Genomic DNA, 14603 nt, shown 5'->3' on the forward strand with positions numbered 1-14603 from the left:
GCGAGCCAGATCTGTAGCATTTGGAATTCATTGGCTCATTCGTGTTTTGTTTAGACGTCAGTTTGCCTGGGTAATTTGTTGGGTTTTGCCTTCGGCCATTACCTTATCCCTTTGAGACTGAAAGACATAGAGATATCCATAGTGCTGTTGAGAATAATCCTCTCCATCCTCTTAAACCCGAATTTCATTTTGAAAATTTCCAGACGCCAAATTGCTGTTGTTTGTTTGAAATCTTAGATTCCCCAAAAATCATGTACACAGGTGTTAATACTTAATATGTGATAAGTGGGAACCCCAGATCCAACCCGCGTATAGTCGGGTATATTTGGTTCAGTTCCAAAGAATGATTGGAATAGTCATAAGTGGAACCCCTGATCCAACCCGCATATAGTCGGGTATATTTGGTTCAGTTCCAAAAAATGATTGGTTTTGGTCTTGGGTGTCCAAAACACTGAACCAAATAAGATGTTCCGAGTTCACCGCAGTCGCTTTACATGGCAGATGCTAAAATAAGATGATTCATTTTCCAGTGTCAAATGATGCAAGCTCGATATACGAAAAAACGGAATGCTTAAGAAACTGCCAAATTTCTAACTCCTGGAATCCTTTGTTGTTTCTCTCTTTGCGAAGCAGAATGCAATGTATTTCTTTTCCCAGAAAGGCGAGAATGAGTAATACAATTCCTCCTAATACCAAGAAAAAAGCGGTCACACATGAACTGCACAGAACTAACAATATTGAAGAGGACACCAAGCAAAAGGAGAGAGGAAAAAAGGAATTACCCTTTTTCTTAACTGCAGATTATAACGAATGGAAGCAGCTAGCTAAATGGGAATGGCAATTTGTAATACAAGTTCAGTATATATTCAATCACTCGCTTCCTGACAGCAGCCCGGTTATAGCACGGTTGTTGACCAATTCGTGGAACTAGGCCAAGTAACGGAATAAGTTTGGGTTATCTTTGTCTCTTTCCAAGTAGTCCCGCGTAATCAGATCTTCAATCCGCTTCTTAATTGCTTTAAAATCAGGCTGCACAAGCACAATATTTTGCCCATAACGAGAATATCTTAGACCAGAATTATATAGAAAATAACGTGATGATTAGCAACTCACTCATATCCCATATTTCGTGTTTAAAGAGTTTCCCATCCTTCCCATTTAGAAGTTCGCTAAGTGGCTAATAATACTTCACATTTTTATAGATGCTACTTTACCTTGAACATGCGGCTTAACTGCTCGACGCATTCCATGACTAGTTGTTGATGACCCAAGACTTTGCGACTCTTCATTATGCGCACAATTGAGGCATCAATAGCATAACGTCTATCCTTGTCAACATCTTCAACAACCCTCTTCCTTTCATCCACAGGTGGGAGAGGAATCTGATGGACAATAGAACGGTTAGAATCCTCTAAAATAACTCCACTAACAGTACAAATGAGAGAGAGAGGGAGAGAGAGAGAGAGAGAGAGAGAGAGAGAGAGAGAGAGCATCTCTAACCCTGATCCTCCGCATTCTGTCAGTAAACTTAGGATTGAACTCAAAAAAATCACTAGGAGTGACCGTTCTAGAGTTTGGTTCCTTAGTAAGAATTTTGTACTTGGCACATGACAGAGACTGGAGCAATCTAACTAAATCATCATCCGCCAAATTTAACTGGGTCTTGATATCGGAATAACTCAATCTATCTGAAGCATTGAACAGAAGAAGAGCCGCTGCCTGAAAACCATGTAGAGTGCAAAGGAAAAATCAAATCCCGGCATTATACAAGTTGGAGCACAGTCTCAAAATAGGAATTACCTGATAAGTTCCCACAATCAGCTCTATAGTTTTTTGCTCAAACTTGCCGTTAATGTTGCAGGTACCTAATGAGTAAATCCAGGAAAGCCTTCTATGTTTTGTTTTTGTTTGATAAAATTCCTTGAAAACCTCAACACACTTAACCTGGAGGAGGGAAGTTAGGGGTTACATAAACATATCTTTCCTAGCAGGAAAACAAAACTATCAGCTAAAAAAGAGTGACACTTGTGTGATCAAAAAAAATCTGGCCTCATGAAAAACACCAGTAAATCCTACCATCTCTACAGGGAGACTTAGATCAGAGGATTTATAACTTGGCCAGAATCCGGTAGTAAGGACAGTAACAGTCAAATCAATCCCTGGATTCGCATTAGGGTTATTGCCAAGATACTCCTCAAAATGGTTCTGATTTTCTTTCGCCAATGTCAAATCAGTGACCTGGAAGACAAAACCATGAAATGTTAATTAATGCTCTATTTGTTGCGTTGAAAGATTAGAAAGGGCCAAAAGAATGACATTGTAGCCCAACAATCCTAATCAGCTCACCATTCCCTCCATCTTTGACGTGAACTGCCCACCACATTGTTGCTTCAGCTTTGTCAAGATAAGTCTCTCATGATCGTCATTAGCACTCTTGTCAAAAAGAAGACGTCGAGAAAGCTTTTTCCTGTCACCAGTTAAAGATGAATTAGGTACTAAACCGTCTCCTCAGCAAAGGAAGAAGGGAAGGGAAAGAGAATAAAATCCCTATTCTTGACAAAGTTGAAACATACAAAGAAAGCAAACAGCCTACCTGTAGAATTCAGCAAAAAGGTCTTTATCACTGATGTAAGCAAGCAACTTCACCACCTGCAGAAATATAGAAGGCTCAGGTTAAAGAATACCATGTTAAGTGAATAGATTCAACAAAGTGAAATATAGCGTGATAAAAAAAATTAAAGGAAGCTACCTTATCCAATGTGTCCTCAATAGCTTCGTCGCTCAATTTTTCCACCCCACCCTTCTTAAGGATATTATCACAAAATGAAGCCAGCAGCTCTGCACTCGAGCATCCAGAAACATTTTTGTTGCAGAATACCTCAAAAGCCTCTTTAAGGGCCTAGGGAAGAACCAAAAGATGGACTTTAGGAGGGAAAAGAGAAAAAGACAAAAAAAAAAAGTATCTCCAACACAAACCTTGTGAAAGAGAGAGTGGTTTGCGAAACAGTCATTCACATATGCCATGTATTTGTCATGTAGCTCGATAACTTTTCTGACAAACACCTGAACAAGAGAGAATCAAATCAGTTTCTATGTTTCCTAATGGCAATTCCATTAGATACTAAATGTGCATCCTGTTCAAGAATTACCTGCTCCAGCGAACCAACTGCACTCTCTGCCTGTGGAGCAATACTCGTTAGCAATTGAACATACAACCCATAGGAGCAGCCCTTAAGAATACAAGGCATTATTCACTAGCTACTTATTACATCTACCTTTCTTTTGTTTTACCTTTCTCTACGTTCTTTTTGTTTTGGGGTTGGGGGGGAGGGGCAGGTAAGATTTCATTCCGTTTACTCAAAGGGTCCACACAAATACAATTAAACCAACAAGCCACAAAACATAAGGTTGACAAAAATGAATTGAGAAGTACAGCAAAAGCTAAAGTAACACTTAAATCCGCCACATGGGATAACACACTGCAAATGTGCAAGACCAATAAGCAATAAGAGAGATGAGAAAAAAGCAAGAGAGAAACGTGAGAATGGAAATGGAGGCCAAAGTAATGGAGAGAAAGCTGATATCATAGATTAAAAGTTAACAACCACAAAGAAAGCAGTTCCTAGTAACACCTGGATCAAGGCTAAAGCTAGACGAAAATTCATATTCTCAGTCTAATTTATGCAATTCTTACAAAGCAAGGCCTGAATTTCATGAGCTATGGGGCTCAAAATGAAGCCCTGAGAGGTAAGGAAATAGGAGAAAAGCAATCGACCAAAATCTGAAAGCAGTGGCACCAAACTCAACTGTGCCCGTCCTCAGTCTTGATTGTACCACAAGGATTGTGTAACTCTACTTCTTCATCATATTTTGGCCTTACATGGAGTCACAATAACGGCACATCGGCACTTAGGTGACATGTTGGTCACTAGAAGCCACCTCAAATACAAGGTTCCTTTCAATTTAACTAACTTACAAAAATTATGCCTATTTATGAAACTCTGAAGGGTATCATGAGTTCATAACCTCAATCAAATCATCAACTCCTCTTAAAGCTTGCTAGTTCTTTCGGAGTTGGTCCTCAATCTTACAATCAACGCAAGGTGAACATAATAGTTCTGTAACTTCTGTCAACCAGTATAAGAGGACCAAGTCCAAAGGATGTTTACCAACTTGTATCTAACAGAAACATTTGCTTTATATGACACTTAAAAAAATGAATTCTTACTCTCAGAATACCAGATACTGACCTTGTTACCTGCCGCATCTTCAGCCTGTTGGACCAAGGCTGTACCTTCAGCAGTGATATGCTGCATCAGGAATCCAACACTTAGTGTGAGGAAAAAATATGAAGACAACGGCCTGGGGTTCCTTTTGCTCCACAAATAATGCTAAAAATGAAATTAAAGAGAAAAAGAAAAATTAAAGGCATACCTGCTTAAATATATTAGCTATTGGTTCCAAGCCTTTAGGAATTTTATGGAATAGCCTATACATCCGAGAGAGGTCCTCCACCTGGAGATGTCACTAGCCTCATTTAGCTTTATTCGAAGCAGTTTTGCTTAACTTTGCTAAAAAAACGAAATAAAGCTACTCAAAATAATACCTTGTCATCTCTAAGCAAAACACGGCATCCAGAATGCTCCTTCTCAAGCAGTTGGGTGCTGTATACCACCAACAATTCATTTTGCACTTTCTGCAACGAGGAAGATCTCCAATCAACCATTAACAAATGATCCGAAATATTGACAACACGAACTCAAAGAAAGAAAGAGACGAGGGCACGGGTGGAAGTATTGACTAAGATATCCATTACAAATAATGCCCAAAACAGAATATTGCAACAGTTTAAGTTTTCCTTTGAAAGCTAAAGGGTAATTATGTTTATAATTTATACCAATTAACAGCCATGGACCCTTGCTCTTTCTGAATCAAAAAGTCCGACTCAACATATTTATTGATGCAGTTAAAATTCAAAATCAAGTAGAAGCAATTTTGATGGACATTTAACATAAGAAGAAAGGAGACACACTCAATATGGAGTTCAATAGTTTATGGAGCAATGAACAATACTAGGCATTTATTCCAAAACATCATCATATGCAAGCTTAAACCACAATCAAATGTACCAAAGTACCAATATTATCTATATCTTCTCTTATCAGTGCCAAATTACACATATTGTCTGAACAATATCCATGCTCACATGAAGGAAGTGAATGATCACCGTGGCATGAACATCTACCATGTAGCAATTAATGCAAATTTAGAAATCTAACTAACCTCCACTAGCTTTTGCTCGCTGCTTGAGTGCAGATAATGGGACACTCTATCCCTCTCCTTTTTCAAGCATTGTTCAGCCTATTGTTTCCACAGGGTATCAGATTCCATCTGCGTTGATCATAAAATTGCATACTGAACTATTGCACTAGAAGATCTTTTTTACCTTCAACATATAATCAGGACAAGAATCTTCAACAATCCAATTTGACGCTTTCCGAGAATAATAAGAGGCAGAATCCTTAAGCATGTCATCCTCAAAGTCGTTTTCATAATCCACCATTTGTCCCATTCCGATTTCAACAAATAAATCCAGAACATTCTTCAATAAAGCTCGGTCAATTTGTTCCCCTTCACGTTCTTGGTCAATCTGGTCCAGAAGCATTTAAATACCTCAATGTCTTACAGGGGAAAGAACTATGCTTGCTTGAAGGAATAAACTTACAAGTGCAATGACAGCATCTCGGACTTTACCCTTCAACTCTTGGTAAACCTGAAATTCATAAAATTGCCATTTAAGCCAAGAATGAATCTAGTGTATCATCAGGAAAGCAGCACTAAGGCAGTAGCAACAGCTTCAACTGAATGTAGCCACTGCAGTTACAGATTTACAATTCACAACAACATAAGAAACTATAACATAAATATCAACTCATAACAAACCAGGTCGCGGAAGCAAGTGAGCCCAACTTCATTGAGTGCAGGAAGTGACCTCCTCGCAATAAAGTAGCGATCGAGATAATGGAAAAAACGCGAAAGCCACCTGACCATGACTTTATGATTTGGCCATCTTTTCACGAGCTCTCTCAACATAAACTCATCATGCTTCTCCCTCAAGGACGGTAACACCTAAAAAAGGAAATAAAGTACAGACAAGTTTGAATAACAAATGACATACACAAAAAAAGGACAAAGAACTGCAGAGAATCAAGTAGATATGAGGCATGACTTCCTCCGCAAACTTTTTCATTTTTGCCAGGGTGGGATGGAAGTCAAGTAACACAGCAAAGAAAAAGAATTCAGCACTAATCTATAGACCTGTATAGAAAGAGGGAAAAAAAAAAACAGCTGAAAGGTGCAGAAATCCCAATAGGAAAAAAGAGTGTACAGGGGTTGTTTTCAGAAGGGGGATATCCGGAGGCTGGACAAGTAAACAAGCACAGTTAACCTTTAACCTCCTAAATGCAACAGCATACAGATGTCCTTTCACAGAATAGTGGTTCCATAAAGGAAAGAGCAAAGGAACTCCAGCAGTAGTCTAAATTTTTGAGATTTGTCGAACTGTAACAGACAGGAGCACCCTAAACACACCACTACAGGACTGCATCGGAGTGTTGCATCGTCGAGTGAAGAGAACTTATTCTAGCACTAAATGTGTCAGACACAAACGCTTTAACATCCATCCTGGAAACAAATGCTTAACAATTTCCACAAGTAACCTTCACATGAGCAAACATTTCCTCACCGATGAACTGATGTATTCTTCAAAAGCCTCTTTATACTTCTCATATAGCTGTTGAGAGTAATCATTAGGTGGCTTTTGGGTGCACATGTTATAAATAGTACTGCAATAAAAGTTAAGGAGAAATAACCCAACACAGACAATAAATAGATAATTCATTTCCCTTCCACTCTAATTCTTTCGTGGTAGTCCTTTCATTCTTTCTTTCATTATTTTTCATTTCTTTTCCTTTTCCTTGGTAAGAAAAAATGTAAGGTCAAAACATTAATTTGCTGATAAGGGATACGTGTAGAGCATCATGTACTCTTCGGAGCTGAACTGTGGCTCAGGTAGCCCTTCTAAAATTCTCTTCAACTTTGTGATGCCATTTTGCATGAAATCCCAACCTTCCTCCAACTCAATAATCTTGCGTTGGTTCATCGTCATATTAGCACCAATTACTCAAGCTATCTGTCAAATAAAATAAATGGATACATCACAATCCCATCAAACTTTGCTGAATATCTATATGAAAAACATGGTAAGAGGTCCTCCGTAATATGCCCAAACAACAACACATTTGTATATTTCGTTGTCCCTTATTTCATCTTGTGGAAGGCGGAAAATGTGGTAAAGAGCACATCGATGTATATCTAGTTCTTCACCAAACTATGTCCACTCCCAACGACATATTGCAAGCACATATACAACTGCCACCAATGACCAATATAAAACGACTAAGAGCAAGTGCACCCAGAGTTATTTGTCTCGCTATTGCCATAATTTGACATATTTTTTGGCAAAATCCAATTCCACTCATTGCCATTTGTTGATGCCAAGATATGGCAATTTTGGTGCCAAAAGACGGCATTGTCATTTCTCCCACTTAATGCAAGCCAATTGATTTGCAGTGAATTTAATTTAATGATCTTGACTTGAGATTGTGCTGAAACTCTGCCTTCTTTTTTTATACTTTTTGAAACTATCGCAAGCCAAAAAATGACTTTAGCAATGCCATTTTGGCACCACTGGTGGACTTGCTCTAGTAAAGCTTCTTTCGCCATATTTACAACGCAAACATCTCTACTAGTGTCAAACCCAAACTCACACCGTCCCAAACAGAATTCTCATTTCAACACATTTTCATGTTTAATAACTTACTGCACTGGCAAACACGTATAAAAACTTTCATACGTACCCCCGCACGAGTCTAAAGCTATACCAGTCCAATTGAACAACCATCAACCAAAATATCAATTACCATAAATGAAAAATATATATAAGCGCATAACGAAATCTAACACCGAAGCCCTAGAACGCATGAGAATGAGCCATGAACCATTAATCCGCATGCGACTGACAAGGATAACTACAACAATATCAGAAAACTATTTCGAGATATCAGCATAGAGATATCTCTCACGACATGGAAGACAATATCGAGCCGTACGATTCGGGTCTAAACTACGAGAATAAATTATTTAGATTGATTACGGGAGAATAACCTGAAACAGTGGTTAAACCATATGAATCAATCTTGGGATTATAAGATTACCGGCGCGTTGAAACGGGTTCGAAAGAATCCGATGGAAGTCGATGATCAATCTGTGGGTGGTGAAAGCATGCGGAAGAGCTGAGATCGTTAGGGCCGCATCGAAGCCCTAAACCTGGAGAGACGGGAGTGGCGGGGAATGAATTTTATGGTTTCAACAGAAATCTGGAAAATTTTAATTTGTTTTTTGGTTTTAACACGAGGTGTTGGTTGTTTTCTTTTCTGCTGACGTGACAAAAATTCTGTACTCCAAGAAATATTTGAAAAATCTTCTATTGGTCAACATCCGGTGAATCTGGACAATTCATGTAAATATGATGTCATGAATTGTATCAATTTGGATCAGAAGTACCGCCACGTGGTACTCCGGACTACTTTAGAACTACACGTTTATGTAAAGTTCATATACTTAGTGATAAATCCTACAAATGTGTGTGACTCTAAAATTATTTAAAGTACCACGTAATGATACTTACAGACTATCGTATAATTTCACTTTTTTCAAAGCTGCTCTTCGATTGGTCTTGGGTGGAGACTTTTTATTGGCTAACATCACCAAAGCAGTAATTTTATTGAGGAGGTCACAATTTTAACAATTCTATAAGCTAAAGGGGTCTTTAATTTTGAGAAAGTATTACTGTATTATTATTATTGTGGATAAATCTGACTTTCTTGCTTATTAGGTTGTTTCGGCCACGTCATCATCGCTACCATCTCCGGTCCCTTTTGACAACCAACAATTGAAAAATGTTTCCACCAATTTTATTTTATTTTAAGTCGGGTATCCTCCAAATTGGCTCCAAATTGAATTAATACCTGCTAGGGATGAAATCGGTTCGGTTCAGTTCGGTTCGGTCAGTTTTTTTTCCAATCTTACCACCGAACCGAATCATTCGATTTTCCTTTTTTCCAAACCGACACCAACCAATTCGGTTCAAAAACCGATCGGTTCGGCTTAGTTTCATTCGGTTCGATTCGGTCGGTTTCCAAGTAATGGGCCAGTCGCTTTTTTTTCAGCCCAATAAACAAGAATAATGAGTTACATAAAAAAGCCCAAACCATAATGCAATTAAATAAGCCCAAGTTACAACTTTAACCCATAATCACACATTCAATCATTATTTTCGGTTCGGTTCGGTTTTGTTCGGTTAGTATTTCTATAAAACCGAAATCGAACCGACTTAAAAAAATTTCAAAAAATCAAAACCGAACCGACTTAAAACAAAAACCGACCAAATTAAGCAAAATTCGTTCCGTTCGGTCGGTTTTTCGGTTAAAATTTTCATCCCTAATACCTGCAAAAGCTGTATTAGAGACCTAGGCCCCGTTCCAGAACACCTTCTCAAAAAATAAGTATTTATTTTACATTTTCAAACTCAAAAATAATGTAAATGAAAAATAAATTTTCATTTTTTTTTGCACCGTATAAAAGATTTCAATGAGATCTATCAAACAAAATTCATATTGATAGAAAAATTATTTGCGTAAGCACATAATTTTTGAGCTTGAAATTGCCTTTTTAAAAAAATTATCTTCTTAAAAAATAATTACTTATTTTCCTTTCGAAAACGAGGCCGTAGAGTTGTAGTAATTGTTTTGACTTTTAAGCTCATGTTAGTTTTATTTTATATTTGTTTATTAATAAGTGAGGTGAGATATAGTAATAAGTGAAATATTTTCTTTGTACATGATGTTCCCTAATGTATCAATGTAGAATTCTCTTTTGTATCATTTTTAATAGTATGGAAACTTATTATTTGCTGGAAAAAAAAAAAAAAGTAAGATGTTCAGATACAAGTTCAACGACACTTACATAACGAAATTCATTAAAAAAAATTTGATAAAATAAAACTAATTATCTAACTGATGCAAAACGAGAAAAATACAAGGCGATTATGTCTTCTTCTTTTTTTCCAATCTAGGCAACACATATTTTCCTAACAATCTCAAAAAGGAGATATAGTGCTAGAAAAAAAAAAAAGACAACTAATACTCAAACGATCAAACAAACTCAACAAAGTATCAAAATGGTTTAAAATGGTCTGATTACTGAATTTCAAGAGAACTGCACCAATCGCAACCATATGCACCCCTAATTTTGGCTAACAAATATGCTAGAACCACAAACACATTTGGAGTGTTTGTACATTTGTGTTGTGTAAATGTTTTTGTGGTCGAAGAGTTTTCCTTTCAATCATTCTACAACCACAAATACTTACACAAATTCATTTACAATCACATTGGAGCTCAAACACACTACACCTCCAGTGTGTGTGGGATCCACCAAAAGATGTGAGTATATGTGTCACGACCCAACCTAGAGGGTACATGACCGGCCAGTGAAATGAAATCACCCAAGGCCTTTTAAACCCCCAATTACAAAAAAAAAAATCTTTATAATATATTTAAAATTTTATAAGTAGAAGTGTGAATTTATTAAAATACATTCAGAGCTGGCTATCGTGCATACCGAATACAAACTTCGCCAATGGCGTTTAACTGTTTAAGTGACTACAATTATGGATCCAAATCTTGGCACTATTAAATCTCTCATAACACGAGTTCCAAATTGCCAAAACCATCACTATAGAACAATTTGAATCCCATTGTCTAATGTCTGATAGTCACATCAATAAAAATCACCATCATTGAAAGAGCCACCTTAACTCGTTGTGATCTGAAATGGGTGGCCACAAAACCATTTCAGTGAGAATTACGATATACAAAGGTTACATAATCGCATGAGAATAATCAAATAAAACATGGTACAATCATGAACCTTTCAACGAGCAATATGAGTTTCCAAACTCAATAATTATATACTTTCAACAACGCAAGTTTCAAATATGCATATCATAAAATTCAGAATCCAACGACAGTTTTCAAGCTTAAAACTATTAAACCGAAAGAGATCCATCATGGGCAGTATATTCGGTAGCCCGGGGAACGACCCCAGCATGCGCAAAACAAAGGAAATGATCAAATCCAATGGATACCCGGACGTATCTTTATCCACAATCGATAGGCGCCAAGTTACACATAGCTCATCAGAGCTCTTTGCCCAGATATCACATCAATAGGTTCAATTCACTTTTGCTTTTTAGATTAATCTCATGCTTGTTTTTAAATCCGTTTTGCAAAATTTATATAGAACATAACATTTTAAAAACAACAAAAATATTCACAAAACAATTTTGAAAGAATATTATGTAACTAGAGTAAATTCGTTACTCACCGTTTTGCATCCGTAATTTACCGTATTGTACTAGGTCTTTTATTTTATTTTTTCCTTCTCCTCCTCTCCTGATTTCCTCGCTTCCCTTTCTTTCCTTCTTTCTCTCTTTTCTTTCCTCCTTTTCCTTAGATGAGTGCTATGTATATGTGCAAGTGTAGTGTGTGTTGGTGAAGTAATATGGGAGCCTATTTATACTTGTGGGCTAGAACATCTAGAATGTCCTAACATATCTAATAACTAGTGGATGCTTGTGTCTGAAGACACGGCTTGAACGATTCAAACAAATACTGGACATTCAACCAAATATATCAACCCCTACCCAATGAATTCAACTTTGCGGAAAATAATAACCCAAACAAACTTATTGACCTGTTTAACTTGAATCAGCAAGTGAAGAGCAAATAATTTTTCAATTTCTAACTTCTGTATGCACAAACTCAAATGCATAAAACTTTGATAAAATAAAAAACGCCATCCAAACATCAATGCAAACAAAAAATCTATATTGATTTTGGGTAGGTAAAAAAATCAATAATGATAAAATGACAAAAATATATGGTTGTATACCATTTTTCTTGCCTACGATGTGTCCCCAAAAAGCGATTATGATTAGGGCAATCCAAACATTGATATCTGTCAATAGATAATAGAGAAAGCCCGTTCCCAGTTAACAAAAACTTGTACCAAATTAAGATTAGGCAAAAATCAAATTAAGATTAGAGAAAAATCACACATCGCGTGAGCAAACATTACAATAGATTAAGTTCATACCATTACCTTGGTTGATGTTTGGTGTGCCCAGAAGAACCTTAGCAAATCTGTAAACGACGTCTAAAACCACAGAAATCCATGAATTTTTTTTGGATACGTAAGAAAGTAAAATCATAGAAAAGTTATGTAAATCACACTCACTTTGGTTGCACATGATCTCTCCGTTGAATGCCTCTAAGAACAAACTAACCATCTTTCTATTAGAAATTCCATAAATTAAGAATGAAATGATTAGCTGTAAATCTTCTTTTTTTAAAAGTTTTTTATAAGTGAGCCTATCCGTTAAACGAGATCAATCACAAAACTACTTTGCTTGAAAGAGACCAACTAAGACACATAGAGCAAACTCGAACGCATAAATCTTGATAAAAAAAAAACACTGATGTACCAATAGTTTGAGTAATGTATGAATAGACATTTTTGTTCAATTGTGTTACTGATTATCCCATTTGGGAATCTCATAAGACCCGTGCTATGCACGATTTTGATGACGGCAAATAACTTGAAAATCGTAGAATTTCATAACCAAATGAGGGTAAAAAAAAAAAACTTCTTCATTCAATCCTATAGAATGAACTTCTTCATTACCAATGCACTTTTGGATTGCTCGAATTGAAACCCTCTCGCTCCTTGTATGTTCTAAAAAAAAAAAAAGATTCAAACATTATACTCAGTACAGCCATCACTCCAATTTGAACCGAGCGTAATCGAATTTTTTTGGAGTTGAACTTAACAAATTGAACTGGGGAAAAAAAAATGAAGAAACTGGAAAAAAATGAAGTAAAGAGCCATACCTGTGGTGAGAGAATTGGAGAGAGGGCGATAGTCAGTGAGACAGAAAAGAGAACTGGAAAGAAAACGTTTAGGGAGAGAGAGAGAGAGAGAAAGAGAAACGATTGGAGAGAGAGGGAGATAAGAAAAAACATGAAGAACTGGAAAAAAACGAAGTAAAAAATCATACCTGTGGTGAGAGAATTGGAGAAAGGGCGAGAGTCAGGGAGAAACGTTTAGGAAGAGAGAGAGAAAGAGAAACGATTAGGGGGAGAGAGGGAGATAAATTTGTTTCACCCAATTTGTATTGTTCAATCAACGGCAAATTTGCCTTACCCGATTTGTATTTCCATTATAGCACTCACCCAATCAACGGTAAATTCATAAATCACCCATTTGTATTTTGGAAATACTCACCCAATCAACAAGAAGTCTTTACAATCAAGTCTTTAATTACACCCAAATCAACTACAATCGGCAATTTCGGCAATTTCGGAAATCATTACAATCAACTACAATCGGCAATTTTGGAAATTTCGAAAATCATTACAATCGGCAATAGGTAAATTGGATAGAAAAAAAGTAAGTCATTACAATCGAAAATCATTTCAATAGGCAATCGGATCTTTAAGTCAATCAACGGCAATCAGATCTTTAAGTCAATCAACGGCAAGTCTTAATTTAACCGAGGGATAAATTAAGTTTTTTTTTTATACCCTCACAACAAATCAGGATATCAGGATTTTGTAGAAAACTTTCTTGTCATATTATATAGATTTCATTATTTTTATTTCAAATTTTGGATTATAGCATTAGGATTAGTCACTAATTTCCGGAATATTATTAGTCAATAAAAAAGAGAGTTGAGATTAGGATTAATCAATAAAAGAAAGACATGATTGAATTAATTTCCGGAATATAGCATTAAGATTAGGATTAGGATTATACAATATTGGCTGATTAAACAATCATGCCTTTCCTGAAAATTGGTTGATTATACAATTAGCATTAGGATTATACAATCATGTCTTTCTGGAATATACAAATTTGGCAGATTATAGCAGTGTACATAATTCGGAAGTTTGAAAAACATTTACATTATTGTAGATTTATACATTAGGAAATATTTATTTGATCCGACGGCTACAAAGTTAATAGGAAGTGTGATCGAACGGTTGTAGAGGGTGCTCTGTTTGTATGAATAGACATTGTAGATTTATACATTGGGAAATATTCATTCGATCCGACAGCTACAAAGTTAATAGAAAGTAAGATCGAACGATTGTAGATGGTGCTCTGTTTGTATGAATAGACATTTTAATAGAAAATCGTCCTGTTTTATAATATCTTATTATTATTATCTAACAAAATCTAGAGCAAATCTTATCTTATCTAGTAATATCTTAGTAAAATTCACAACAAATCCTAATGAATCTAATCAAATCAAGCATATCTATTTCATATTATTCCACAATATATAGGATTATCTAATGAGATCTATCCATATCTTTTACTCCCTCCGTGCCATTTTGTTCCGCTTGTTTCCTTTTTGG

General features: G+C 36.3%; 1 protein-coding gene across 3 annotated transcripts; it reads right to left on the reverse strand.

Moving 5' to 3' along the window:
* Window positions 1-587: 587 nt before the first annotated feature.
* On the reverse strand, window positions 588-8449 carry LOC131322399 (cullin-1). Of its 3 annotated transcripts, XR_009198824.1 has the most exons (21): window positions 8277-8449; window positions 7029-7192; window positions 6746-6845; window positions 5944-6129; window positions 5726-5773; window positions 5447-5650; window positions 5284-5361; window positions 4607-4696; window positions 4435-4515; window positions 4251-4310; window positions 3150-3179; window positions 2977-3063; window positions 2750-2899; window positions 2594-2649; window positions 2347-2467; window positions 2077-2238; window positions 1801-1944; window positions 1501-1719; window positions 1215-1382; window positions 783-1029; window positions 588-686 (listed from the first exon to the last, which is right to left on the reverse strand). XR_009198824.1 is itself a non-coding variant. In XM_058353719.1 (20 exons), the coding sequence occupies exons 2-20, from the start codon at window positions 7166-7168 to the stop codon at window positions 928-930; spliced, it is 2226 nt and encodes a 741-aa protein (XP_058209702.1). In that variant the 5' UTR covers window positions 7169-7192; window positions 8277-8449; the 3' UTR covers window positions 588-927. The 3 variants fall into 3 exon arrangements, 2 of the variants coding, with proteins under 2 accessions (XP_058209702.1, XP_058209714.1); XM_058353719.1 differs by having other exon boundaries at window positions 588-1029; XM_058353731.1 differs by having other exon boundaries at window positions 588-1029; window positions 8227-8449.
* Between the last annotated feature and the right edge of the window lie 6154 nt (window positions 8450-14603).

Source organism: Rhododendron vialii, chromosome 1a (genome assembly GCF_030253575.1).
Source record: "Rhododendron vialii isolate Sample 1 chromosome 1a, ASM3025357v1".
Lineage (NCBI taxonomy): Eukaryota > Viridiplantae > Streptophyta > Magnoliopsida > Ericales > Ericaceae > Rhododendron > Rhododendron vialii.

Coding starts and splice junctions, on each gene's coding strand:
- LOC131322399 (XM_058353719.1), bottom strand. CDS start 7,168: ATGACGATGAACCAACGCAAGATTATTGAGTTGGAGGAAGGTTGGGAT. Junction 4,516..4,606: donor TTTTGCTTAGAGATGACAAG/GTATTATTTTGA, acceptor TGACATCTCCAG/GTGGAGGACCTCTCTCGGAT. Junction 1,030..1,214: donor AGTTAAGCCGCATGTTCAAG/GTAAAGTAGCAT, acceptor GTGCTTGTGCAG/CCTGATTTTAAAGCAATTAA.